The sequence below is a fragment of the Aythya fuligula genome, chromosome 6 (genome assembly GCF_009819795.1).
Source record: "Aythya fuligula isolate bAytFul2 chromosome 6, bAytFul2.pri, whole genome shotgun sequence".
NCBI lineage: Eukaryota > Metazoa > Chordata > Aves > Anseriformes > Anatidae > Aythya > Aythya fuligula.
In genome coordinates this window covers 3,376,066-3,402,341 of record NC_045564.1, presented here as the reverse complement: position 1 = coordinate 3,402,341, position 26,276 = coordinate 3,376,066, and the positions used below count along the sequence as shown (strand labels likewise).

The window sequence follows — 26,276 nt, the reverse complement described above, 5'->3', positions numbered from 1 at the left end:
GCCTCCACATCCCTTCAAATGAACAGGTCGGTCAGTCCTACGGTGCTGCTAAACACAGAAACAGCAGAGATGACTTTCTGCGGCCCTGTCTTGAAGTCACAGCACTCTGAAGGGAAGGGAGAGAACGCGGATTATATGCCTCATCACCATGCAACGCCCAAGACGAATGAGGGTGCATATTCCTAATTGCTTGAATTGCACGGGCGATCTCTTCTTCTAGAAAGAAGAGGCTTCTGAAAAGTTTAATGAAACACGACGAAAAGGTTTTTTGTCACTGATTTTCCTGCCCCTAGGATCAATCAAGTTTCTTTCTAAGATAAAGAAAAATCTCTCTTTCCTATGAGTTAGGTTAAAAAGGAATGAGGCAGGAATATCTAAAGATAAGGACGGCAAAACAGGATGATGGTGAGTTTCTATGCTACTACGTGTCCGGGTTCCTTCCCATTTATTTCTCAACTCTGAACCTTGTTGTTTTGTGTAATTGCTTTTAAATAACTATAATGTTCTAGAAAATGACTTTATATTTTCTTTCAAATGCTTCAATTACTTAAAGGTTTTTTTTCAGCATTACTTCCACATTAAGGGTATTTGTTTTTTGTCCGCCCCAGCACTAGCTCGAGACAAAATGTAGGTTAATCTCAATCTAGTTGACTTCTGTAAAACAGACATAGCTTAGGACTGGGCTGCCAGGCTGCCTAGTGAAATCAAGAGCATCTCTTTTACCAACACATGCTGTAGTGCAGCAGACAAGATGGAAAACAGATACTTAAACTGTAAGCGTAGGGTAGATGGGCAGGTACAAAGGAAACAGAGAAATCCTGATGAGGACTGGATCTTGCTCGTTAAAAGTCTTGCTTACAAGTAGTAAGAACAACTGTCTTAAATATTAAAACCTTTCACATCTTATGTGAACTCAAGAATTGCTCACGGCATTGTTTTCAAGTAGCAAATAATCCTCCTTAAGGATTTTTCTTTTTAGAAGGAAAACATTAGCCCAAAAGCACCTGCCATCCAGATAAAGACATCCAGAAAAGAGCACCTTATAGCAGAGGAGTTAGAACATGCTGCAGCTTTCCAGCCTGTATCCATATTTAATGCTAATGGGTTCAGTGGCAGATGTATTTCTGCTTGGAAAAGGTTTTTTCCTGTATAAAACACTCCCTTTTTAACAGCAACGTTTTTGCTGCTGCCTATTGGTGATGCTTAGACATTTGGTCATTTGGTGCCCTCACCTTTAGCAGAGTGCCAAGTGTTAGGGATAGAGGGCCTCAAATGTCACCTACTTCACATGCCATAGCCTAGTAGAGCACAGCACGTGAATGCTGTGAAAACCAAAGGAAAATGAAAACCAAAGGAAAAGACCCAAACGCGTTTTTCCAGGACCCACAGCATAGGCAAGTTGTGAGCTCCCCCTGCTGACACGAGGGAGCCCTGCCTGGCACCACCACTGCCGGGCCACCAACGCCACAAGAAGATGCTCACCACCAGCGGGGCTGGAGAGGAGAAATCCCAGGAAGAAGCCAAAAAGAGCTCTGACAGCAAGGCTGGAGCCAGGTGTGGCTCAGCCCCAGCACCTGAGATCTCATGGTTTGACATCCAAACTAGCCGTGTGCCCTTGGCTCCTTTTGGGAAACAACTGCACCCAGATGGCTCAGTGGGGCCATCTGCACCACATCTCCTGCTGAGCATCTCCAGTGTTGCCGGCAAGGGCTTCACAGGGCGATTCTCCCACTGGCTTTTAAAGGTCCCCTTGGGCTCCTTGGAGTGACTGGAAGGCACTACCCCTGAATTGCTGAGCCACCCAACGCAGTCCTGTCCCACCGAGCCACGGTCTCACTCCCAGCACAAATACCCTGGAGCACCACCACCGATGCTGGCACATCAGGTTGGGAGAGGGAAGATACCAAGGAGAGGCTTTCTGAGAGCCAAGGAAGGAAAAGACTAACAAAATCTTTGAGAAAACATGTGCCAAAACCTCCTTAGACACGTATCCATGACTAAGCAGTATAGATACGCTGCTGCTGCTGCACAGAGGGTGCTGATCTGTGGTCGTAGCCTAAAAGCACTGATGCAACAATACACACAGATTAATTGCTGAGAAGCTTACATATTAATAGCAGAAGTTTTGGTCAGGAACATGAAAATCTGTAGGCACTGGAGCAATAAAATAGAACTGGGGCCGTATGGCGAGTGAACAAAGTCTGCTGAAGAATGGTGCATTTCTGCCTTTGACTGGGACTTTCCAGAGCTGTCAGCTGAGCTGCAGAATTAGAAACCTGACATTGCAGCAGTCAGTTTTTAGATTTCAAGCTGTTCAAACGACTGGTCTCCAGGGAGGAATATCTAGCATGCAGGAATCAATAGCAAAACTGGTAAAGATGCCAATGTCTGGGGGCAGCCGCCCCAACAAAACGCCCCAGTCAGCCAGGCCAGCCTACTGAGAAGATGTGAGAGAGGGAGATGGAAAATTGTGCTCTCTTTGAATCAGTACAAGAGAGATGCTATGTACTACTCCCTATGTATGTGCAATTGTGGCTTGATTATACCTGAGTCCACCTTACAGACTGATCTTCCATACCCCCTCAGTTCACACCGTGCCAGTACTCCGAGCCACCCTCCAGTGAGACTCCAGAAGAGCCCATTTTATCTCATCTTCACCCCTAAATGCATTACAAGTGACATCGCTTAATTTTAGCCAATCTGAACAGCTAATTAGATGTAAACAGATTGAAAAATTGTACACACGGGACAACTCATTTTTCAAAAGGCCACTAATCTAAACAAACCTGAGTCCATCCATTTACTTCAACATTTGTCTGAGTGAATTACAGCATAGACTTGTCCTGCACTGGCCTTGTGATTCACACAACGGGCTCCCTCCTCTTTTGATGAAAATCTCAGGCACAGTACAAAAGAACAAGTTATTTGTTTATCAAGGCTCTGTAAGAACAAAGATGAAGATGCCTCTGAGTCTAGAGGAAGACATGTATGAGCCGAAGCAATTAATCTCTCCCACCTCCCAAAGCCATCTCACACAGTAATACATCAAAGCCAGGGAGGCTCTTTGTAATAACAGATAAAATCAAATGATATTTAATTGTGATCAATACACATTCCAGCTTCAGAGCTCCTTAGGTGCCATCCTCTCTGCTCCTGCCCCCTTATGCCAGAATAAACAGGAAAAGGCACAGAACAAGCAGGAAAAGGATCCTGGCGCTGGATGTGGTTGTACCAGTCACTGCCCTGAGAATCACAGCAGCCCTGCAGGCCCGAGAGGAGCCCGTGGTGACTCGAGAAGGTCGCTGGCTGCTGAAGTTATCCAGCACAGGGCAACGTCAAGAAGTCTTGGGATGAAATGCACCACACGTGGCCTATTTTTAAACACAGAGCAATCAGCAGGGCATTATGCGTGAGGGTTTGTATTGGCTGCTAGAGCCCACGTTTCTTCCATCACCTGCATATGTAAACGTTCACAATTAGATAGGAGAGGGCAGAGATGGAAGTGTTGTGGGTTTTTAAATGAACAAACATTTTCACATCAGCAATCCAGGTTTCTTAGCATAGAAATCTTGCTGAACATCACCTCAACCTGTTTGGCATGCAAACTAGTCTACAGGAGCTGGAATGAAGGGACTGCTGAGCACCTGCTGTGACCTGCCACGTGGCACAGACCCTGGGACTTGCAAACTCATCCTTGTTTGAGCAGAGCAATCTAGGCACACAACCATCAAAACTTCAACTGGCTTCCAACATAATAAATAAATAATAAATCCAACATAACTTTTAATTGCTTGCTTCTATCTGCTGTTGCCTCCATTTCTGAGAGTCTAACCTTCATTTCCAGCCTGATGTCTTGTTAGACCTTTGTCTGTCAGAAAAAGAGAACCCTTTTCCTGCTCATTTCTGTTCCCCACAGAGCTACTTACGGATTGTGTCCTACACGCCCCTTTCCTTCCCCCAGACAAAGCTCGGAGCATCAAAGCTCTCCCAGCAAGGCAGCTTCCCCACCAGCGCCCCAGCTGCGCACAGGGGTCTCTCCTGCTGCTCAGGACCTTCAGAGCTGGAGGTGCTGCCTCCCCTGCACCAACACAACAGGTGGAGGCAATCCGACATCCTCGAGAGTCTACTTCTTAAATATACAAGGATAACAGTAGGGTTTACATAGGGATCTCACAAAAAGCCCATCAACTGCCAAGGCTCCAGCTGGCTTTGTAGCATTGCTGCTTCCAGGGGGATTTCCCCACCTTGCTCCTCTGGGTTCCCCCCTTTGTTCCACGGTTGTGGCATCACATTTGGCCACATCAGAATGCCTGCTCCTTCTTGTACCAGTGTGCCTAGCAAATGAGATTGGGTTGTTTCTGTGATCTGTTCGTTTCTTACCTCCCCAGCCACATCAGCGTGACCAATGAGTAATGTATGTTCCCACCCGAGCCACTGGCAAAGAGAAACAGATAAACAGCATGAGGCTGATGCCTGTGCTGGCCGTATGAAAATGATAAATCCACTTACAATCATGTTGTGAAAGGCAGTTTTTACTCCACTAATTATGTACCATGTTAATTTTGCATGATTCTTGTTCCTTAATCATACTGTCGTGTACTGGCATGCCAAATACTTCACTGACATCCACGTACACCACATCAATATTGCTGTCTTTATCAAGCAAATTTGTAGCTTCATAAATAACATTTCAATTAATTGACAAAATCTATTACATCAGCCCATATTGCTCGGCATTAGTTCTCATTTATTTCTTTATTAATCAGGTCTGGATCAGCATGTCCTGCTCTACCTCGATCAATGTCAGATTGACAAGCCTATAAATAACTGGATTTTTTCCCTACCCTTTTGAATACCCACATATCTACATTCTCTCAGACCCTTAGAACTCTTCCATGTTCTCAGATGTACCGAAAAACACAAATTAAAGTCCTTAACTAGCTCTTTTTAAACTCCTGGCTCTAGTTATTTGGAACTGCTGAAGTAAAAAGGGTCTTGCTTCAGCAGCTGCTTGTTTCAATGGGTTTAAATAAGCACCATCATTGTCTAACTCACGAGTAGCTAGAACAAGTGAGATCGAGAAGTCCAAAGCATTAAAAAAAAAATAATAATGAAACATCATGGAAGAGTTCTGACATCTTCTTACTCAGATCGTATTATTTTCAAAATGCAATTTCGAGTTCTTCCTATTATGAAGTATTTAGGGCTTGTATTCAAGTGTTCTCCTGGCCAACAAGGACTAGAAATATTTTATGAGTTTGCTTTAAATGAGAACCAAGCATCTCCCACGCCTATTCAAAAGCCTGGGCTGAGAGAGTGGTGATATCATCTTAACTGGTAGCACCGTACCATAAAACTTCAGCTTGTCTGAATTTGATTAGGAGTTGTTCTGGATTCTTGGGCTTGTGACACACTCATTAAACTTACCCTGTATGTGCATTTATGTAAAGTAACCGGCAATCTCTAGTTTACCAAGTGTCTGGGAAGCAGTCATGCCCTTCCTGAAGATAAACTCCCACCGACTTCAAAGAGAGCAGGCAAAATTTCTGCTTTTATTTACTAATCTCTGAAAGGGAAGAAATCCTCTTAGACAAAAGGGAATTTAAGCGTCTGATGCAGAACACATTAAGTTTTCCAGCTTCAATGGAGGCCTGAAATGTAAGAGTTAAAGAAAAGCCAGTACACAAACCTTGCAAGAGGAGTTGGCAGTTTTCACCCTATTTGTTCTTTGTTAGATCTCATGAGAGCATCTAACAAATCCTATGTCACGCCAAAACCAGTTCAAAGCTAGTGCCTAGTGAATCAGCTTCTTCAAGCAATAAACCACAAAGCACGTAACTGAAAGATGGACAAGGACCTCAAGACCTTCTGGTCACTCCAGGACTGCCTCAGGCCCCACTTGAAGACATCCACATCGAGAAGAAAGCTTTGAAGTCAATGGTATTTAAGGTTGTGCTAAAAATTAAGCACGTGCCTAAACACATACTCTGGCCCATGAAGTAATGATGTGCTCTGAGCAAGTGTAACAGGGCCCATGGGAAGCTTGAGAAGCATCTTTCTTCCCTGTGGAAGAATTTCCTGCGTAGGAAAGCAAAACGATGAGCTAGATTCACCTCTCGCTGTCAGCACGGCTCATCTCCACACTTGTCGCAGGGAAAATTAATCCAGGTTTACAGAGATGTAGCAGACAAATCTAGTCCACTACATTTCTCTTTTGCTCTGTTTACAGTAACAGACCAATAAATGAGTGTTTGTGATAGGATGCCCTCTTTTTAATCTGTTTGCTGGAGTATCATAGGATTTGTTTGCTGGTTTGATGACTTAGTTATTTGTGGATTTACAGATTGCACATGATTAGACAGCATATTTTGGATTTTTTTTTTAACTCAGTTTTGATGTGGATGGCTAGTTTGGATTTTTAAGTGAAACCAGAGCATCCTCAGTATTTTTTTGGTGTAGGTGAGTATTCACAGCCTCCTTCTGTGGCTCTGAACAGTTTTAAAGAAGCACTAAAAAAAAAAAAGTAAGTAATTGGATCATTTAAGAAAGCTATGAATGGAAGTCATTCTGACCTCTTGTCAGCAAAGGGCTCTGGATCCTCAGGGTATCCTTGATTTTTTTTTTTTTCTTTTTTCTCCCAGGAATGACTGAAAAACACGCCAGACATCATTCACGATGGGCCAACTCTTTCCCATGATATTTCTCAACGCTGTCTGTCTACTTGATAGCAGTTGTGCATTCAAACCAAGAACGCAGCACGGACTTTGGCCCATTAATAACAAAGTACGCACAGGGACGAAGCGCAGCACATTTCATGGGATTTTGCACTATAATTTCAGAAGCAGCAGAGGCAGTAAGCAAAACACGGGCAGAACTTGGGCAACTAAATCCAAACCCAGCATCTTCCAAGCTGGTACTTATAAATAACCCCAGAGAGCTTCACGTTCGGAGGAGCTCTGGGGGATTTGCTGGAACATCTCAGGCAGGCAGGGTCAATTAGCTCAGTGCTTAGCTCAACTTGACGTGAATCCAAAAGCAGGATATTCTTATCATTTCCATACCTTCTTAGGATTTCCAAAATATCTCCTGCATCTGACCCTGTGCAAAACACCAACAGCAAGGACCTAAAAGTTCATTGCTTAGAAATGCCCAAGTGCTTCCCATTCGGTCACCAAACTCACATGAGATTCACCCTTTCCCAATTTTTTAAAGGCCACAAAGAGATGTTAACTGCCATTTCCAGAACTAAACTCTTACACAGGTCAGATGTGCACCAGCCCTGAACTAAAAGTCAAGTAATCACGTTAGGACAGTGAAAAGCTTGAGCTAATAAACCCAGCCTTTCACAGAGCTTATTGGTTTGGGCTCGGTGCCATGCCGAGGTTAACAAGGTAAAAACCTGTTTAACAAAGAAGACATATATTTGACCATCCACAGTCGGGTCAATCATTTAAGATTTAAACATTCCCTCCAGAGGTATTTACCCAGTCACACGCACGTTGCTTATAGTTGCTTCTGTACCTCCTGATACTGCTTTAAATTATACTAACCAAATGAAATTAGACTAGAAGCAGTTTTCCTACTGCCTTATTGCAGTTGATAACAGCATGTGGGGTCAGCAAATATTCTTAACTCACATGAGAGAGCCCTGTATTACCTGTTATACCCAGCCAAGAAAAAAAAAAAAGGACAGGATGTGCAGGCTCAAAACACAAATTCCCTTTCTTTTAGAAGTTAAATTAGAACAGTTCCATTATTTTCACATACCCTAATACATGTGTATATGTGTGCAGGTCAGCATTGCATTTTATACACCATTTCATTCAGACCAATAAACACGCCAGGTTTTATGGAGCATTTTGGCTCAATTGTTATTGCTCGGACGGTGTTTACAGCAATATTCATTGTGTTCTGCATAGCCCTGCCTATCAATCAACCCCAAAATAAAGCAGAAAGAGAAATCCAGGGAAAAGCAGCGGAGCTGCTGAATCCAAGCCAGCCACACAAACCCAGCATGGACACGAGGGCAAAGGCAAGTGGGTCAAAGTAGCTGATTGGCTGTTAATTAAACAAAAAGATGGATGCATTGTATTATAGTTTGCCTCGAAAAACAATTCAGGCCTCACAGCGTTAAGTTTTCTTTCTTCTCTTTTGACTGGATTAGTCTCTCAAGACGACTGTTGTTCCGCACAGATTCATAATATGTATGTGTTTACTCACACATCTCCAAGCCGACAGGAAAGGCAGACCAGAATTCCAAATCTATCATTAGATCTACATGTTGGCACCTACAAAGAGCTGCAGGACTCCAATTTTCTGGGTAAGATTGAAGGCATAAGCCGAAGAGAACAAACAAACAAAAAAAAAAGCCATTCTCATCCTTAAAACACACAAACAAAACAAGAGAGACAGAGAAAAAATACGATGGCCCAGAAAGCTCTCCCTCACCACAAAGAAGTACCTCACGGTATCAGGGTGTACCGTGCTGGAGCCCTAATCTTATAATTAGTGCCCCTAGATGCTACTCTAAAATAATGGTGACGATGATATTGATGAATTGCGACTTGTTTATTCATTCAGCTTTAGTCTAGATCATGAAGAATTAACATAAAAAACAAACTCTGATAAGATCTCCATACCCAGGGGCCCCGTACGATTCCCATTAGAGTCAGTGAGACCTTAATGGAAATTGGATGAGGCTCTGAAACTAATTCGATGTAGGTGCTCAGGTACTGCAGCGCTGGGGGATCACAGGCACCTGGTGTGATCGGCACCCACAGTAAATCATCGATCAGGCTATGAATGTGAGCCAATCAATGGAGCTAAGAACATGGATACAGGGAGGGGAAAAAAAGCCTTCAATGCAGAAAAGAAACCAAGCAGAGATGTTCTTAGTCCGTTAAGTACTATAATAAAATACTGCATCTTGAGTATGCCACTGTTTGAAGGCAGCTAGGAAACGAGCAAGAATTCATTATGAACTCGCTCAAGACCAAACCATGAATCACTGGGTTCTAAAAAAAAAAAAAAAAAAAAAACCCGCCCAGTAGTCTAGAGAACGGCGCAGATGAAAATGAATGGAATCTCTTTAAATTACTCTGTATAAACTCTTTCACGTTCATTCTTTCTGCCGCTGATTAGTATCTCTCTGTGATACTGGCTTTTAAATAATTCCACACTGTACTCAGTTTCTGCAATCAAAACACAGAAACAACTCTTGATTCTGCATTTTTAGTCTTCATTTACCGAGGAAAAAATGTCTTCTGTGGTAAGAAACTGGAACGCCTACTGTTCCTACCCATTCACTGGATATCCCCAAAAGTGTGTGCCAATGGCTCAGTAACCCAATGGCATTAAATTTCTCCTGTCACTTTACAAAGAAGGGGACTTTTGTATTGCTTTATTGAATATGCTATTGCTGCCTAAAGCAGTAATACATCGCCTCTGGAAGGCCCCCAAGATCATTAAAATGATAAGAAGTTGGGACCCCTGCTCCCAGCAACCCTGAAAGTAAAGCAGAAAACTGTAAGGCCTAAATACTAAATACTGTAAGGCCTAAATAGCTAGAAGAGCTTTCTGCAAAACCAGATGGGAATGAGCAGAAGGGAAATGTGGCTGGCAAAACACGACCTCTGGCTGTACTGTTCCTGCTCTATCCAGCTTCCTGAGCAAATGAGGCCTGTGTGACCACACGGTGTAGCTGTGGACATCTGTCCATTGCACCAACCCCTTTCCAGGAATTCCTGAACCGTCATCCAATTATGATTTCACCTGACAAAAACTCCACTGAGGAAAAAACAGGACTGAGAGCTGAACTGTTACCAGTCGTGAGGTAAACCACCACACAGCAATAAGGTTGTCATGTTCCAGGAACTGGAAAACATCCTGTCCTCTGCCAGTTGGCAGTTTGAGTTAATTCCCCCTTAGGCGTGTACCTTATCAGACCACGGAAATCCAACCACAAGAGACAAACCTGCTGGAAAGCTGGTATGCTCATCTCGTGGAATGGCACAGAAACCGTGCAGAAATCTATGGGAGTAGTATGGAGGGGCTCCAGTAAGAAGCAACATCCTTGCCCACCTGGGAGTGCAGGAAGGCAGATGTTCCTGCTGAGAACAGTCCCCAGGTACTCACAGTGTAGGATCACCCCTTACAGGTGCCCTCAAGTAGAAATCCACCCACCCTTTGCCCAAGGAGAATGAGCATGGAAGAGATCCCTACGACTTCCCAGCCCCACTGATGTTATTCGGCTGGATTTTGCTTGAAAAGTCTTTTCAACACGAGCCTCCTAACCCACCGGGCCCAGGAGGCTTTGCCCAGCCTGCCTAAACCCCCAGCAGGTCCCCAGGGCCCCCAGCACTCGTTGGCCACTTGTTAACCAGGGCTGCCTGGAGAAGCTTAAGAAAGGCAATCTTGTTTGTCTCTTGGGTTTCTGAAAATTTTCCTAAGACCTCAGGCTTCTCCTAGAACAACCTCCCACTCATGACCGCTGGAGTGGATTTTACAAGACTTATTGTGATGACATCCAAATTTTATTACAGCTTTTACAACAAGACCATGTGTAGTAAAGAGTGATGTAGTGACAATATTTACTTGGCTGGATTTAGCTTCTTAGGGCACATAAATATACTTTTGCACTTTAAGAACAGCAGTAGCTGCCTACTAAATCTTGTATAATACAAGGCAGCTTTGTAGACCTTTAAACACACACCAGCTTGACTCCGTCTACTTCTCAAATTTGCTTCCTTGCTATCTGCCTTGTCAGTCCCCGTGGTCCTGTTCTGCTCATCTTCTGTCAACCTCAGCTTTTAAAATGAAATTGTTTGGAAATCATGCTTTTAAAACCCTATGCCTTGTGAGTATGGGATTCATTCCTTTTAGAAAGTGGGCGTGTTTGTTTCCCCATCTCCCCCAGTTATAAAAACAGACTGGAAATCTTACTCATTTTCCTTAGTATGTACGTGAAAAAGTCACACAAAATCCATCATTTGAAAATTGATTGCTGACTGTGTGAAAACCCCATCTTAAATTGTAGATTTCTGTTAATCTGAGATCTGAATCAGGAATCTCTTTGATTTAGTCCAGTTCAGAAAAAATATTTAAAGGACATGGGAGCAAAATAGGAGTAGCTGGACAAAATTTTTTAAGGAGGTGTAATATTTTCAGTTGTGATTTCTGGGAGCCAAGTCTGAAGCATCTTAAAATGTTCTGACTTCCAGAAAACAAACCAAGTCCAGTCTCTGACAATTAGGTCCCTTGCAAATGCCCCGTGCTCAGGCTGTTGATTACTTCACAGGTAAAAATAACACTTCACCTAAACGCTGCGCTCTGCAGCATGCTGGTTACCAAAACTACACGAAGGCTGGGTGATGCTTTACCAGAAAGCAGAAATGCATTTGAAAAACCTGAATCCAGACAGGACTGACAGCCCGAACCGGCCACAAAGCTACACGAGAGCCCAGACCTGCTGGCTGCCTGATGCCAAATCCTGGCTCAGCTCCCAGTGGCCACCGTGGCTGGAGGAGCCTGGCAGCACCCCAGCCCAGTGCTGACCTTGCCCCTCACCTGCCATGGGGCTCCTACAGTGCCTGGGCAGAACCGAGGGAAACTCTTCAGGGTAACCCTCCACAGCCACCCAAACTAGCCCTGGTCTCCCAGGCTCCTTGGAAGCCTGACCCACCAGCCCCACAACGCAAGCATCTCCCAGAAGCCATGTTCGCACATCCCAGAATCAGTGCCAAATAAACAAAACCATCAAAAAATAAAAATAAATAAACCCACAAAGCCAACCCTCAACTTAAATGCAAGTTCGCTATTGTTTTACAGCATCCCCTCTATGCAGCAAAGGGTCTGGACTATTTCCGTGTTTGTTTTTGCTGCTGCTGTTCTTACAAGAAACACATAATTCTTCTCTTGTGACATTTTTTCATATCTTAAAAAAAAAATAAAAATGCTCTCCAGTACCACAAAATATTTGGCTTGAATCCTCTAGTGAGAAGAAGCCAAGGGTTTGGCTCATGTTTTAAAAACAAAAGGAAATATTACTCTAAGCATAAAACAAACGAGTGAAACAGCAACAGTAGATGGAGATAGAGCTCCTAGCACAACCTATGAATAATTCCAAGTCCTATTAGAAGGAACACAGCTTTCTGAATTTCCCTAGAAAACAGCATGTCATTAACCAGGTTCCAGCTTGACTAAAATGCAAAATGTCATTTTTTCCGGAAAAAAAAAAAAAAAAAAAGCCCAACAAAAGACAATATGTAGTGTAACAACTAAACTGCAAAGCATATCCACTCAGAAGCTGAAATTGCAAAAGACAACGCGTGTACACATAAGCAGCGTTATGAAAAGATGGCTCTTACCTCCATCCCCAGATCCTGAGCCAGCATCTGAGAAAAGAACAGAATGAAATTGATATTCATGTGCTACCGTATGTCCTGTAAGCATGTAAGGCAAGATTGTTCAGTCAAATGTATTACAGAGCATCTCATGTTTGATGTCATCCCTGGGTAAATTATAGAGATGTAATCTGAACGTAGCTCACTCAAGCCGTCTTTCTCATGTCTGAACTCTCTTACTTTAAAGTCTCTATATAAGACTGAAATAACGTAAGCCCTGGAGTGCTGTGATGTTCTCAGAAGCCGCTGCCTCATTCTGTTGTACTGAGACTGATAAAGCAGCTCCAGGAGCTTTGTTCCCAACAGTCGTGCAAAGTCGTTTCACGTGGCCACTACTAAACCCTCAGCATCAAACAGGGCTTTTAAACCCGGTTGTTTGAGGCCAGACCAATTGGAAATTCATGGCATTGTCTGCACAGAACAGTGACATCTCATCAGATCGCCGGTTTGAATAAACCATTTAAATCCTTATTCAAAGTCTGCAGACAAATGATCAAAACGCCATTTTTCTTAAGGCTGTGGCTGAGGTTCAAAACCAAGCCTTTTTGTTGTCTTCTGCTCAATGTTTTGCTGGATGGAATGACCAGATTCACAAATTCTGGAAGTGCAACGTCGCAAAATCTCCAAGCCCTGAACTTCATTATACTTTCTAACCAAGACAAAGTACAGAAGGCACGCATGAGTAGGGCTAGAAAATCCATAAGAGGAATTTCTCCTGGAGGGAAGGGAGGGAGGCTGTCACCCCTTACCTCCCTTAGCAGCGGGTTTATCCATTTATCAGCATCAAGAGTAATAGAGTTTGGAAAGGCTGCTTGGGGATTCAATTACCCTATGAACTGTTAGATCTAATTTACTGACAGTAGGATCTGGTGGATCTGAACTGGCTCGCACATGCCATCGTTACTCAAAGTTCAAAAATTGAAAACCTTTATTTAAATAAACCTGTCACAAAAAAGGCACAGAGGTAGAATGCACAGCAAGACTCCATGGAAAAGAGACAAAAGAGGGGTGGAAAATAGAACAGAAAACGACTGGCTCTTTAGAGGAGAAGGATCCCACGTTTCTCCTCCTGCCCTGCCCTTTGATGCCCAGACCTCTGCCAGCCCAGGTCTCTGCTGGGGGCCTGTGCATCACTCTGCCCTGTCCCATGGCGAGTAGCAAGCAAGGTTAGGAAAAGATGAAGTAATGCACTCAAATCAACCCCTTAATCATGAAGCCCGAACAAAAAAAGACCAGTTACTGTGCTGAGAGAATTTACCAAGTCAAAGAAATCCTATGCCACAACAGGCTTTGTCAGCCTGAGGTCTACTTAATATCAATTTATGGACAAAAAAAAAATCTGCACGTGCCTTTTTCTTGAAAATTGTCAGGTATCAGCTTCAGAGAAACTTTTTTTCCTGTTTTTTTTTTTTTTTTCCTCTTATGTGTATGAAACACACACACAAAAAAAATCACAGCACTGCACAAAGTCTGCCCAATGCACTTTTTTTATTGACTCCTCTATCCTCACCTTAGAAAAAAAAATCTGCTTTAAGCTTAAAGTGCTTTCTCAAGAACAAAGCCTTACTCCTCCTATTCTTTTCAAGTTAAGTTCACTGTCCAGCTCCAACAGACACTGAGCACAAAGGAAAAACATCAAGAACCCCTGTGCCTAAGCAACTCAGTTTTCCTGACTGACGTGGCTCATTCGCTTTTCTAGCTGCTTCACAAAAGTAGAGACACGAACAGCTCAGGATGCTCAGAGATAAGTGAGGGCGTCTCAAATACCAGTCAGTTTTCACACATGTTCTTCAATGAGTTCTTCCAACAAATCCAGAAAAACAATTTATTGCGCAGACCCGTTCATCATTAAGAGCTTTTTTTGGGCTGATATAAACTGGCTTGGCTCATTACAGCCGGTGGAGGTCTGCTGAACTACCAGCTGGGAAGCAGGCCCTACACGTACAAAAAAAACCCAAACAACTGCATTACAGGCAGTGATGCTGCAGTCCTACCCTCTCCAGATTACAGAGTGGGTTGCTGTAATCCAGATGCCCATTTATCAAACATCTGCTTGCTTAAGCTGCTGTCAGTGACCTGTCACCACGGGCCCTACCCGCAGGCTGGGCTGTATGAACAGCTTTTTTTTTTTTGCTTTTTTGCTTTAAAAAAGGGAAGGAAACAACTTCTATGCTGCACCCTGTCAACCTATGCAAGGCTAGCTGTGTAAAAGGAAAGGACGTCAGCAGCATCTTCTCACGCACAGGACTGCCAAGAATTAACCCACGACAAACTCAAAGGGGGGATTCCAACAGCTCCTGCCCTCCGCAGGCAGTTTTATCCGGGGGCACGCAGTACGTACCGGTGGCGCATGATCCTTCAGACACGAGGAGGATTTCGCTCTGCTGCTTGCAGGCAGCCTGCTTCAGGTAGCACTCGTTCTGGTAGGTGTCGCCGTTGGAGCCGCAGACGGGCACGTAGTCATTGTTGCACTGGGGGGAAAGGCCAGGAGCGGCAGCGTTAGCATTGCAGCTGGGATGGATGGATGGGGCAGCCCCAATTTGCATGCCCCCCCCCCCAGCCCGTTCCAGTATTAACCCCTTGGGAAAACAAGGAGGGCCTCCCTGCTTCACATTTACAGCGGCGAGAGGAGAGGGAGGGGGGGGTGTGCAGCAATGCTCAGCAACCCCACCGAGGTGTCCCTGTGGGGAGGAGGAGGGGGCACTCCCAGACAGGGAGCATCGGGCAAGAAGGCAAGAGGCTCCTCTCCGCAGCAGCGGCTCCTCTCGCCTCTCCGTTGGATGGCAACAGGCAAATTGCAAGGAGCAGGCTCTCCTTCCCCCCCCTCCTCCTCCCCATCCACACACCCTCGCCGCACCAGAGATGCTCCCCGCTGCGGCTGGCGGGCACGGGGCTGAGCCCCCGCCTCAGCCCAAAGTCCTGCCCGGCTCCCCAAACCACCCCCTTCCTCTCCCCACCGCCGAAGGCCGGCTTCGCCCTCTCCTGTTCGTTTTAATAAAAATAATTCCGGTTTAGACAGAAAATTGGGCAACCTACCGGGTGCAGTTATCTCAAGATAATCACACTCCGAGGCTTAGCAATACTTGGATGTGCCCCGTACGTGGTAATTATAGCGGGGATATGATTATCTCGTGATTACTGTACTCCTGGCATGCCTCATTGTTTAATTATAACAAATGGAATGATCGCAATTATTATTTACAAATGCTCACCTCTGCTTAAATCCAAGTAAAAATTAAAAAGAAACCACACTGCCTGTTTCAGCTATCTCGTGCCACGAAGCGGCAGAGGTGCGTTCCTAGCGCGCAACACCCAAATCCCGGGCGTGTAAGCATCAAACAGGCGTCAACATGAACGACTACAGAAACCATTCCCACAAACAATTGCACAGATTGCATTAATTGCAGGCCTCCACACGGAGCGGCTGCCAAGAAATTATTCACCGTTGGTCAGAGTGACATTTTGATTGGGCCAAATCAAATGACATTTTCCTCAAGTGCTGTATTTTCTTAAATCTTCCAGAGCTGCGTCCCACCTCCGGTGTCCTCTTCCTTCAGAGCCGGACAGAAAACCAGCAGCAACAGCAGGGAAAATCCTCTCCTTCCCCTTCTGACGAAGGGCTGCTCCACGCAAAGATTATTTTCATGACTACGCTCCAAAGCAGAAAACGCCGCCTTCATCCAAAAGCTCTACAACAAACGCTGGAGGGTGATCTGGAGTACTTAACCAGGACAATTAACACAATCATGCAAATTTTTTAAAGCATGAAGATCCAAATCATGCTTGTTTTACACATCCTCGCTGCTTGACACCCGTGGGACTTCTTGTCAGAGCAATCTGTGCAGAACTCGGCCCAAAGCATCTCACCAGGCTGACGTGCGGAAACAATGCTGGACCCCGCTCCCAAGAAACGCGGTGGAAACTGCTGGTTTCGCCCAGAGCCAGAGCTGATCTTTTACACTGACTCAGCTTCCAATCTGAAAGGCCAAGCAGCCCCACGTTAACCATATAAAACGTCAAGAGCGAAATCTCGAGCCACACAAATTGGCGACAGAGCTGCTGTTAGCTGGGCTGGGACTTCTTCCAAAGCTCATAGATGTTAAGACTTATTTGAGAAACACCAGGGCTCCTGAAAGGATTAATTCTCCTCGCAGAGGTTTTCCCATCTCTCCTGCAGCCGCTGACACGCTCAAACCTGGCTTTGGACAGCAGTGGTGGAGGTACTCCACGATGAGCACTGGTGACGTGTCCTTTTCTTTCTCAAGCTGTGCTGGTCCCAGAGGCATTTCTTCACCTGCTGCCCATTCAGCCCACAACCACGTGAGAATATGAGAAGCAAGAGCCTCCAGGTGGATCCTGCCTTGCTTTGGGCTGGGGGGCTCAGAAAGCCACGATGAAGCCATGGTGGAAGTCAGTCAGGAGAGAAAAGAAGACTGCTGATGAGGAGGTCTTGGTGTTAGAAGTAATTTGCGGCCTTCTTCCTAGCCCTGGAGGATATTAGGCCTTGACTGTCATGGTCTCCTCAGTCTAGCAACACGTTTTTGGCACTGGTTTAGGACTCAGCAGACCAAGGCCCAGACACGAGTACGATTCTCCATCCCTAAAATAAGGCCTGATCAAGTGCTCACTGAAATCCATGTCAAAACTCCCAGAAACCCAGCAGCACGGTGCCACTCTGTCACGTCCTCTCTCACGCGCTTGGGTTTTTAAAATACACCTGTACATAAACGTATCCAAACTCAGCCAACTATCAGCTGGAGGTGGCCTCTCTCAGCACGAGCAGCCTTGAGCACTCACAACCAGTCGGAGACAAACCAGCTTTGGTCGGTGCCGTGCACTGAAACCATGAGGGTTTGCTCTCTAGAGAACGATGAACTCGTGTTAACTCCTTCTCCAGGTAACACTGTCAGGGGCTTCACCTCCTCCTGCTCTCAAGCTCCACTCCCAAAACGCCAGCTTTGCTTGGAAGCAAGAAGCACGACAATACATTCCAGAAACATAACATCAAGCTGCAAGCCAGCCAGGTGAGGCTCCAATGCCAGAAATGCAGAAGCACAGGAGGGATTCAACTCGCGTGGGAACAGAGCAGGGACCGCTCGCAGTCATGGTCAAGGGATGCAACACCAATGGAAACGCCCTGGTATATTTTGGGATTCACTTGCAACATCTGAGAGGGAAGGGATCCCAAGCTGCCAGACAATGGCTTTGGGAGGACTTGAGTGCAGAGGGCGCGGTGTCCCCAGCTGGGGCTCTGCACCTCCTGGTGGCCCCGCTGAGCTTGCTGCACGGTGAGCAAGGGTGGTGGCTGCCACCTCGCTCAGCTCACACCTTCCAGAGCAGCCTGATGGGGTTTACCCCCTCAGCAATTATTAATTTATTGACCCCACACGGATAGACATGATGTACATCTACAATCCTGGTTGATGGGAAAAAAGCACACACACACACACACACAACCCCACACAAACCAAAGCTGCAGCAGCCCCAGTTCTGCCTCCCCCAGGACCTCAAGACCCCGGGGCTGGCCAGCCCAGGCCTTTCAAGCAACACGGAGGCAAAATTAGCTTTCAGTCCTTGTCTACTCTCTCAAGCTGCAGCGCAAGCCCCTGGCAAATTCCGGAGAAAACATAAGAAGTAATTATAGTGATGAGGAGCCTGCTATTGATTTGCTCACCATCACCCCAGAGAGCTGTCACCGGAACGGGACACCTGAATTCTGATAGAGGACCCCCTTTCTCGTGCCATAAATTACCTGGCTGGCTCTGCCTCACCCGGCCAGCCTCAGACACCGCCTTAGAAACTAATTTTCTACTCCGGCGGCGTGTGGCTCTGGCTCTGTCAGCTGATGTTAAGGCAAGGCAGCCCCCTGGGCAGGTGCTTCGCCCTCCAAGGTCGCAGCCAGCCCCGTGTCACCACGGGAGGCTGCAGTCAGCCCCAAGCCACCAGGGAGTCGTATCCTGCCTTGGGAAAACACCTCCCACCGCCCCCAATGCCTGGCTGCACTCCCTGCAGGCTACGAGCCCACTGCTTAATGCCAAACGGGGCACCGATGATGGGACCCGAGCACCTCTGGGGGCCCCCAAAGGTCCCAGCGCCGCCGGCACAACGTCTGCCCCAGCAGTGGAACAAGGCACCGCCGCTGCATTGCATCACAGCCTTTTCTTCGAAAGAGAAAGCAGAGCAACCCTTAAATCACGGCACATGCTGAGCCAAGGCAAACGCTCCTCGCTGCTCTGCTCAAAACAGCATCCTAACATGGGATTTTTGATGGCACGCAAGCTAAAAATGGAACACCAGAAATACACGGTCAGTACGAATTCTCCCCCCACGCAAGGAAAACGCAGGCACTTCAGCAAACGACCGTCTTGTTCTGCTGGCAGAAAAGTTCCTTCTTTGTTTTAAACGAAGGAATGCATCACTTGGGATTTCTCCCCCAAAGTGAAATTTGGCTCCAGAAATATAAACGATACTTATCACGCTTCAAAGCGAATAGCCGATCAAAGCTCGATAATAAATTAATCATTACAGATGTGCACGATCTTGAACTGTGCACTATTTGGCCTGCTCTACTGTAAACACTCACGTCAGCACTGCAAGTTCCACAACTTCATAGATCTGCATTAAAATGCGAGAGACCACAGGGGCATAAACGTATATGCAACACGTGCTGGTACATGCTTACAGCTCCTTTAATTTGCTGGGTTTTTATTCAGGTCATTATGGAAAGCACAGCTGTTTTGCAAGTTGGCTAGAACATATTAAATGGAATCCTTCATAATGAAATCGTCTGACTTTGAGGATGCCTGAGGTTTAGATGTAGCTGCAAGAGGGAGAGAGACGGCACAGGAGGAGAGGGAAAAACCCCACTGCTCAGCAATAACCCGCTACGACTGTATAAAACCTAAAGCAAGTTCATGATTTCGGAACAGAGGGATTTCTCTTTAATCTGATCAGCTGGGCAGATAAACAGTCAGAAGCATTGTCACTATGCAGCCCTTCCTGAAAATATTGCATAAGCACATTACAGATCCATTTCTTTAACTAGATCAGAACTCTGAATACAATAAGCCACGATCTGTATCAGAAATGAATTTAGAAAGGACTCTAAATCCTTGTTAAAAGGGCAGAGAAACAGAATCAGAAATGCACAACCTGAAACTGCAGACCCGAGGGGACATTTAAAGCCGTAGCATCTGCATTTTCCCCGAGAAACTTATGTCTTCTTGACACCAGTTGGTTCTCCTGCCAGCTTTTATATGTGCTGCCAGGTTTTCCCTCTAACTTCTCTGCACGTAGAGAAATAAATTGCCGAGTGACGGGTTATAAAGAGGGATCCTTGCTTCGTATTCTCATCAATGAATTAGAGAAGGAAATATCAATCTTCTTACCTTGAACTGACAGACACAAGTCACACTGTCTCCAATCCTTAAACACTCCCCATCAAATTTACAGGTATTGGTGTCGCAGAGAAAGAGATCGTTTTCTCTGTCATCGTAACCTCAAATGTAAAAGGAAAAAAAAAAGATGTCAGCTTTGGTCTGGCAAGAGGAACAATACAGGATGATTGCGTTTTAACGCACACAGCACAATAACCTTGTTGATGAAATGATACAGTCCAGATTTTCTTTTGTCCTTCCCTGTCCTCAGTTTGCCACTTTCTCCTCTCATCTCTCCCTCGGTCCTTCTATTAACCCTTATTCCCACAGCCCCACGCACTTTTTCCTCGCAAGTCACCCGGTAATTATGCTATTTGACTGCTGCGGGTCAGGAATGCCATCCACCTAACCCCACTCCATGGGGGATCTGCTGGCCAGCGGTCCAAGCTGGAATTTCTCCAGCCCGTAACGGAGACGGGCAGGCTGCTCTCCCCAAGTTAACGGGAGGAGCAGCGGGCTGAGCGACCCCAGCTCCCTGCCTTGGTTTCCCCGAGCAAAACCCTACAGATCTGCCCAGAGACTCGCACCCCGAGCATCAATTTCAGACCTCGCTGGCTGCCTTCCCACGCCAGCAGCGTGCGGCAGGGGCTCATGCGGAGCAGCCAGCTCACGCTCCCAGCCCACTGACACCCAAACTCATCATTTTCCGCTTTCTCCCCCATTTCCTCGAACCGCAGCGCTCCGTGCTCCCAGCCAGGGGGGCGACGCGCACCCGGCTCCCTGCGGGGCCCCGCGTACGAACTCGGGGATGGGGAGGGATGGGATGGGAAGGGATGGGAGGGGATGGGGGCCGGGTGCCGGCTCGTACCGGAGCAGTTCCAGCCGGTGGGCGTCTGGCAGTCGCTGAGGGAGGTAGGGAAGGCCGCCAGCTTGTCGGGGCGGGCGAGCAGCAGCAGCAGCAGCAGGGCGGGCAGCAGCAGCCAGCAGCAGCAGCAGTCGCACTGCCGGGCAGCGGGGGGCTCCCCGGGCACCATGGCTCCCCCCCACGCTCAACTCTCCGGCGGCGGCGGCAGCGCGGAGCCCCCGGGCATCCCGCCCCCTCCACCCCGGTCGGCGACAGCGACAGCGGCGGCGACAGCGGCGACAAGCGGCTCAGCGAGCGGCGCCCGGCGCCGGGGCGAGCGGCGGAGCCCGGCGGGGCGGCGCGGGGCCGGCAGCGGCTGCCATAGGGGCCGTCGGGGCGGCCGTTGCGGCCGTTGGGGCGGCCGTTGGGGCCGTTGGGGGCCGCCGTCGGGGCCGCCGCCGCGCAGCCGCCGCCGCCGCCGCCTGCCCCGCTCTGCCGCCCGCATCCCTCTGCGCGGGGGAAGCAGCGCGGCCCGGCCCGCCGCGTCACGTGCCGCCGCCGCCGCGCCCCCATTGGCCGGCCGCCGGGCTGGTGGGCGGGGCGCCGGAGCCCCGCGGCAGAGGGGAGGAGGAGGGGGCCGGGGGGGGAGGTCCCCGCTCCTCGCTCCCGGCGCCCACCCGGGCTCCCCGCGCCCTTCCCCAGCGCCGCTCTGAGTTTGTGCTGTTTATTCCTGCGTGCGCCGTGTCGTTGTTCCCGTTACCTGCCTCCCCTCTCGCCTCCTGCTTTTAACTTGCTTGTCCCTCTCACGCGCGGTCGGTGCTGCTCGCTGACACCGCTCGGTGTCCGTCGGGGGACAGCGCCGAGGTGCCCGCAGCCCGGGCGCCCCACAGCCCCACCAGGAGGGCGCCCTGCTTGCTCCTGCCGCCTCTCCCCGCTCCCCGTTCCCCCACCGCACTCCACCTGCTCCATCTTCCCATTCACAGCTACCACGGTTCCCCTTCTCGTTCTCCCTTTCCCATTTCCTCCACCTCCTCCCTTCGTCCATCCCCAGCCACCGACCGTACCGGCACTTATTTGCAGGCCCGCCTGACCAGCCAGGGCAGGGAAGCAAACCATTAGCCCAGCCTCGCAGCCAGGCCCTTTCTGATCCGTCTCTCCTGTCGCTATAACTCACAACCGAGACGATAACACACCAGTATCTGGCATTCATAGAGTGTCATTAAATACAGCAGCAGAAGCCCAGCTACGGCCCATCCTCTCCCCAGAGTGCCGTATAACACGGCAGTGACTGACTCTCCTGCGCACGGTTCTGACTTACATTTACCCTGTTTTATTTTCAGCCTCTCAGACAGCAGGCACTGTCTGCTGAGACAAAGGAGCCCCTCGATTTTTATGCTTGTTTCCTGACTTTGGAATAGGGAAGCTCCACCAGAGGTCCTGTAATTGTCACAACACCGTGCCTGAACTACGAACCTGAAACCACCAGTCTGGTTAAGGCACAGTTTAAGGGGTTCTGCTGTGACTAACACTGGTATTTTCTTTAAAAAGGTTTTCCCTGCTGATATGAAAGCTTTACCCATAAAAATATTTTTTATGAAAAAAATATATCTGCCAGTTTTCCAAACACAGAGCTACTACTCGTAAGCCACGCAGCGAGCTCGCTGCCAAGCAGGCAGCTTTATGCTCGCGTGATGGACAATTCACAACCAGCATCCTCTGAAAGACGTTCTGAGCCCACGATACCCCAGCTCCCTGTGTCACAGCCAGGCACCAAAGAGCAACAGCCATTGGTACAGTTCCTTTTAGTTATGCGTTTGGCTCCAGTGCAAGATAACGAGTATGTAATGAGGGAAAACTACATCCTGTGCATGAAACCCGCTATCTGTGCAGCTTTGAGTTGCCTCTACTACATAAAATGGGCAGCTGATAAGGATATCAGCTGTTATCCAATGTGCGCAATCACCTACACGTGTTTGGAGCACACCAGCTCCCAGAAAATAGGCAGATAGAGATGTTTCACGTGCTCTCAGGATCCGTGGGCGAGGGCAGGGTCTGCCCTGGCTCGTACCACAACCCTCCAGCTACGACCGGTCAATGGCCGAGGCCTGCGACCAGGCCGCACCTGGTGCCCGTCCCACGTCGCCACGCCTGTGAGTAATGCCTTCTGCTGCTGCGCTTGGCTGGCAGACGAGGTACTGCTGACGAATTATGCAACCTCGGTTATTCACACTTGCACTACATCTTGGCTGTGCCGCTCTTGGAAGCCTGCAGTCTCCCACAAGTTTCCCAGAACTTGGGAGAAGCCAACTGGTACAGAAGGGTGTAGCAAAACCTCCTTGGCAATACAAACTATGGGTACATGAGACCTGTTCTTTTTCTGCTCTGCGTACCCAAGACTACAAAGCTGAGTTCATGAATCCTTGTCTTTAAAACACTGTGTGGCCTGTGTCTGAGGTCTCTAAAGGCCCTAGGATAATGACCTTGGTCAAGAATGCTGATTAAAAAAAAAAAAAAAAAGTCTTCTTCTTACAATACAACTAATGTTCATCAACAACATTTTCCTCAGATCAGCACCAAGAGTATGGCACCTAGGTTCCACAGCTGCTAAGAACAAATCCTACTAAGGGACACTTGAGTTAGCCTCTCCACCACCTATACCGTATTACCTTATGTTCATGAAACACGTATGTACAGAATTTTGAAAAAAACAAAACAAAAAAAACCAGCAACGACAAAACCTTGCACAATTCTTGAAAGGATAAGAGCTACATCGTATGAGGGAACTATTGCAAGATATCACCACCAGTGTTAGTTCCTAGAAATGGTGAAAAAAATCTATGAAGTTTACAAGAAAGAGAATTGAGCAAATAAGGTCCTAGCCAACAAGAAGGGTGCAAAGGGGGTTACCTGTTTTCAGTGGCGGTTCCTCTCATCAAATGAGCGGGTTTGATTCTAATACGCAAAAATCCCACCAGAAACAGCTCGGGAGTGCAGTTCCCAGATAGAGCAACCAACCCTGAAGGAAAGGTACGTGATGGACGCCACCTGCTCCAGCAGAAGACCAGTAAAGGAGACACAACCTGGATGAACTTGCTGTGTATGAAGCTGGAGCTCTTCCCCTTCATGGAAGAACAACACCCTCTTAAGGCCCGTGTATTTTGAGACTTGGTTTGACCAAAAGTTGGCAGACTTAGCCTACACATGTGTTTCTGTCAGAAGTCTATGAATCTCTAGCAGATTTTATGTTCATCCATTTTTCATGTGTGCAGGAAAAGTGCATGCGGGCTCTCTCAAACGCACAGGCAGTAGTCTTTGCCGACATGTTATTTTACAGATTTTATACAGCTTCCAGCTAAATCACAGATCTCAATGCAAAGTGTACCATTCCTAGATACCACATGGATTTTTAAAGCTCTGAGGGATCCTTCGGGTCTATAAACAATAAGTAGATTACATTCATCTACATACTGTCAAGACTCTTTCTCTCCCTACTGTTGAGAGAAACATGGCTCTTACTCTTCACTTGAACTAGTGTGTAATCCAACAACAATTCAAGGCCAGCTTTGAGAAAAGTGTGCTGTATTTTTCATTGTAATTAACCGCTTCAGAGCAAGACTCCTCATGTATAAAGATGAAGAAAGGTCTCAGCTTTCCTTGAAAGATGGTTTGTCTTTCAGCAGTGCGTCTCACACTTTGATTTTTGACTGAAACATTCCACTGCTTTGGTGACCTGTTATGCCAAAAAAGCTGTCTTGTGTTATGCTTTGCTTTTAACTGAATGTTCTGGCACATGCCAAGAAACAGAACAAAGTATTGCAATATATACTGGAACACTGTTTCGTGCTGCTCCACACATGAAATTGATGTCAGAAAAAATTGCACAAAGGGCATGGAAAATGTGAATAAATGCTGTGATCCTTTTACCTTCAGTTTTAAATAGATGGATTGAAATGCATGGATGCTAAAGATTTATGCATCCGTTTATAGTCCATTCTGGAGTTTTAACATTTCATGCAGCTTGTAGGAGGGAGTGTATTATTTATATAAAGTCATGGTTATTCAGCAGTGTTTATTCCTGAAGAGCAACAAAATATCTTCAAGGGAGAAGAAGAAATTCATAACTCTGGTTGACTACCAGGGTTAGCCAACTTAAATCTCTTATTTTTTGATTTATGAAGAGGGTTGTTCCTACAAGCACCTTTGTAGCTCTAGGCATCTTGTTACCAGCAGCGGGCATTGCCTCCTTCTCCCCAGACAGACAGCACAACAATGGATTAAGTGACGTGACAGCTCTTCAGAGAGTCAGGACAGACAATTGGTCTTTCCAGTTATCTTATCTCACTGGAAGTGTAGAGGTTACTTTATTTATTTATTTATCTATTCCCCTAGTGGGTAATCAAACTGTTTAAATGAAGAAGAAAACCAACCTGGAGATGTACACCATCTTCAAATGGCATTTCTCACCTTCTGTGAAGATGAATCTTGCAGAAGTTTAGTTCAGCTCACCTCAATCAACTGTATTGTATCCTTTTCTTACCCAGGCATAATTCCTGCAAACCACCGAGGGGATTTAGTAGTTTAACTGAGCAAATCCCAGGTAGTCTGTCTTATCCACTCTTGGCAATACTGTCAGCAGAAACACCTGAACTGTGTCTATCTGTAGAAGCAAGAGAGCCCAGCCATGAAAGATGCGTGAGCTATTTCTGCTTCCTTTCAGTAGATGCTAGAGGATGGGCAGATAGGACCACTCAGCAGTTTAGCAGATCAGCTACAGCAAGGGAGAAGTGCTGTTTACTGTGAGATAGATGTCATTGCTGAAGGCCCACAGAAGACGCCACGTGCTGTGCTGAAACACCTCATATGGGTCCTCTAACATGTTGCGAAGAGTAGAAGATCACAGCAAGGCCACAGGGGTGTTTTCCCTATAATCTCACAGGCAGCTGGAGGCTGGGACTTCTCAAGGACAAAAGAAATAGTATTTGTGTGGTTAACAGCTCCTGATGGATTGTCTTCCCATGAATTTCCCATGAACCACACAACCATATGGCAGCCAGGAAGGACCTGTGGCCATGAGCTTCTTGCACTGTGTGAGAAGATACTTTCTTAAACCAGGCACCTGCTAGCATCATTTGATACTCCTATTTCATGCATTATGAAGCAGTAAACAATCATTTCGTATTCAGCGCCTTGTGCCAGACCGTATCTGTAAGCCCTGCTCCATGTCTCCCGATGTATTGCTAAATCATTCTCACAGATAACAGCCTGTCCGTGCTTTCCTTTCACATATGGACGGAGATCTAGCATCAGTGTCCCTGTGTAGGAGAAGTGCCAACACACAATGTCTGACCGTTGTGTGCACTGCCAGCATGAGCGTCCCTGCCTCGATAAGTGACCACATGGTGTGGACGTGCTCCCAAGGATGTTATCTGTCAGACACGAGGCTTTTGGGAAAAAGGACACTTGTATGCCCCAGGCAAGCAGCAAGAGTTGGATAAATGTGGACTTCAGTTCATTTACAACAATATGGTATTGAGCCAAAGTGACAAAGCCAGCATGGTAGCACGTTCCTGTGCAGTGGAAAGCTGATGGGCAGCCTTCACCTGGCCTGCATCAGGTCAGAGGATGTATTCCTGACTGGTTTTGGGAATCCAGCAT

At 47.0% G+C, this 26,276-nt stretch overlaps 1 protein-coding gene across 1 annotated transcript in view; it reads right to left on the bottom strand.

The window, feature by feature from the left end:
* The window catches only part of TMEFF2 (transmembrane protein with EGF like and two follistatin like domains 2), a 112,237-nt gene extending 91,367 nt beyond the window's left edge, over positions 1–20,870 (bottom strand). The window contains exons 1-4 of the mRNA XM_032190308.1: positions 20,646–20,870; positions 19,790–19,899; positions 14,743–14,872; positions 12,366–12,392 (exon numbers count right to left, since the gene is read on the bottom strand). Of these exons, the coding sequence (XP_032046199.1) occupies positions 12,366–12,392; positions 14,743–14,872; positions 19,790–19,899; positions 20,646–20,811 (433 nt within the window). The 5' untranslated portion in view covers positions 20,812–20,870. The remainder of the gene's footprint in view (positions 1–12,365; positions 12,393–14,742; positions 14,873–19,789; positions 19,900–20,645) is intronic.
* Between the last annotated feature and the right edge of the window lie 5,406 nt (positions 20,871–26,276).